This window comes from Poecilia latipinna, unplaced genomic scaffold (assembly GCF_001443285.1).
Source record: "Poecilia latipinna isolate Pla-1442-1.1 unplaced genomic scaffold, P_latipinna-1.0 Scaffold348, whole genome shotgun sequence".
NCBI classification, from domain to species: domain Eukaryota; kingdom Metazoa; phylum Chordata; class Actinopteri; order Cyprinodontiformes; family Poeciliidae; genus Poecilia; species Poecilia latipinna.
The window spans coordinates 104,059-106,793 of record NW_015112964.1 but is presented as its reverse complement, the minus strand read 5'-3'; the positions used below and the strand labels follow the sequence as shown (position 1 = coordinate 106,793).

At 39.2% G+C, this 2,735-nt stretch overlaps 1 protein-coding gene across 4 annotated transcripts in view; it reads right to left on the bottom strand.

Annotated features, from left to right (window-relative positions):
* Positions 1-2,735, bottom strand: part of vars2 (valyl-tRNA synthetase 2, mitochondrial) — a 28,319-nt gene that overhangs the window by 9,739 nt on the left and 15,845 nt on the right. For all 4 annotated transcript variants that reach the window (XM_015035761.1, XM_015035762.1, XM_015035764.1 and 1 more), the window contains 5 exons: positions 2,144-2,247; positions 793-874; positions 573-649; positions 346-433; positions 70-163 (listed from right to left, as the gene is read on the bottom strand). In XM_015035761.1, coding sequence (XP_014891247.1) covers positions 70-163; positions 346-433; positions 573-649; positions 793-874; positions 2,144-2,247 — 445 coding nt within the window. The remainder of the gene's footprint in view (positions 1-69; positions 164-345; positions 434-572; positions 650-792; positions 875-2,143; positions 2,248-2,735) is intronic.

Sequence of the window (2,735 nt, the reverse complement as noted above, 5' to 3'; positions counted from 1 at the left end):
AGAGGTAGAACCAAGAAAAAGAAAAATCCTTCAATAATCTAATCTAATAAATGCAATGAAGGATGTTACCCTGTCGCAAAGTGATGTGTTCTGGGCTCACTCCATATTTTACAGCGGCTCGTTGTCGGGCCTCCTCTTCACTCCTCCCCCAAACCCAAAGCTCCTACCACAAACAAAGTAACAGTTACTCAGCAGGAGACAGAAATATGGCAAAGGATTATACTGTTAACACAGACAAACATTACTACAGCTTTTACAAAGCTATTGTTTTCTCTGTGTGAATGTGGGCTAAATCTCAATACAATGCATTAGTGCCATTTTCCAAATAACAAATCACAGACCAACCTCTTCTTCAGTTGTTGAATTGGGAAGCTGTACTTGGTAAGCAGGGATCTGATGACCCCACCAAAGCTGCCTGGATACGCACCAGTCACTGTAGCGTAAATAGCAAACAAACAAGGTGTTGAATTATTCAGTTACCATCAGAGTGGAACCGTTTCCTCTGCACACAGAGATAATGTTTTCCACATGTGTACTGAAGTTCATCAAACTTAAAAATCAGGACATCCCACCTGATGCTGGACAGCCAGTTCTTCCACATCTTGGTGTAGTAGTGAGGGATGATTTCTAATTGCCCATCCTCTACAGCCTGCCAGCACAAATCGTTCTTTTTAATATTTGAATGTTAAATGTTTGTAAAGACTTTCACATTAGAATGCCAAGACCTCATTACCATAACCATAATCATCAGAGGGTTAGTAAATTATCAGCGTTTCACATCCACAAACCTACCTCTATTGCTTTCATAGCCATTGTGTCACAACGGACAAACCACTGCTTTCTTAGAAGTGGTTCAATGATGTCTCCTGAGCGACTGGGAATCAGAGGAGAGGAAATAATAGGCACAAAAAGTTAGGGGCATTATCGCATTAGTGAGGTTATGATCTGATAAAGTTTCTCTTGTTTTTGGTCAGCCACAATTGCAAATATTTACTAAATCCCACAATAAGAAGAAAAACAATATGTCAGAGATTTATCTATTAATGTCTTCACAGAGGATTACTCTCTCTAAATAATGAGAGAGAGCACAGATGATGATGTCATGGCTTTGGAAACTTCTGATAGGTTTGAGTCAACTGGTTGTTTGACCCTGTCCAACCATCATATCACTTAGGAAAGAGATTGGTTCTGCATCCCAAAGAGGAGCAAGTTTAGCTAGAACATTTTCTATTTGTCCCCAGAACAAAAGCCTTTGTATAGATGCTAGCTGAAGCTGTGAAGACAGAGTCATCATCCACAGTGAAACAAGTGGGCCGAAGGGTCACTCTGCCAGGAAGAAGACATTACTTCAAAACAAACATAAAAAATGCAGATTCATATTTGGAGACATGCCCTGTGGTCTGATGAAGCTGAAGTGGAAGTGTTTTCCAAAATGGCCATTGTTACATCTGGTAGAATAAGGCTTGTATGCCAGAGACATGTTGAAGTAGCATCTAAAGACATTAGCCAGGAAGTTAAAGCTTACAAAATCAAACTCGGCATTCAACCAAACTGGTTACAAAGTGACACCAAGTCAATGTTTTAGCGTGGCCATCAGAAAGCCCTATGCAGATCAGAGAAGGTGTGTGTGAGTGAGGCGTCCTGCAAACCTGATATCTCAGTTCTGTCAGGAGGAATGAGTCAGAAATCCAGCAAACTAGTAGAAAAGCTTGTAGAAGGAAACCCAAAACATCTGACCCGAGTTAACTTAATCAAAAGCAGTGCTACCAAGTTGTAGGGAAATGTGTGTTATCTTCTAATTTTGAAGACACTAACAAATAATTATCTTGTTGTTGTGCCACCTCAGTGTTTAGATCAGGGGAGGGACGTCCTGCAGCTCTGTGTCCCTGATTATAGACAACTGAAAGAATTGCCTTTACTGCCTCCCTTAGCATGCAGTGAAGTTTTTCAAAGACCTTCTTTTCACGTCAATATTTGGTTCAGCAAAGAAACATCTAAACTTTCTACCTCACCAGCTTGGCACCAATGCTTTTGATGATCTTCTGAGACAAGGCAGCACTGTCTCAGGACCAGCTTTCATGTCAGCAGTAATAAATCCAGACAAATGTTCAGACTCTGTTGAGCGTCGTGTCTTTTCTACTACCTGCAGATGGGTAAAGTCATGGTGTGATTCTTCTTTCCTCTGAAAAGTTTCTTTTCAACAAGAGCATTCACAACCAGCTGCCTGGCATCAAACCGCTTCACACCCTTTAAAGAAACAAAGAGAAACAATGTGTGATATGTGACAGAATAAAAAGAAAAGTGAGACGTTCACCACTTCTTTGAAAGCATGAACCTAAGGTGACTGCATTTTATAAGTCTTAGTACTTCATTATGTTTAAACTGAGATAGCTAAGAAATTAACAATAACCATACATGCTCAACACTGGTCTCAACACACATCTATCTAGGCCTGTCACAATAACACATTTTGCTGAGCGATTAATTGTCTCAAAAATGATCGCGATAAACAGTAATATTGTTTAGACCTTTTGACACTGATTTAATGGAAATGACTAATAATGCATGCAATTTCCTGCCAAAGATAGATGCACTTTATTTTCAAAAGAACACTAAACACTGGAACTGATAAAAAATAAACAAAAATAAAATGGATTCTCAGTCTCCATTAACAAAAATCTACTTGAATAAAAACTAAACAACATGAAATCAAAGTGGAAATAAATACTGCATTC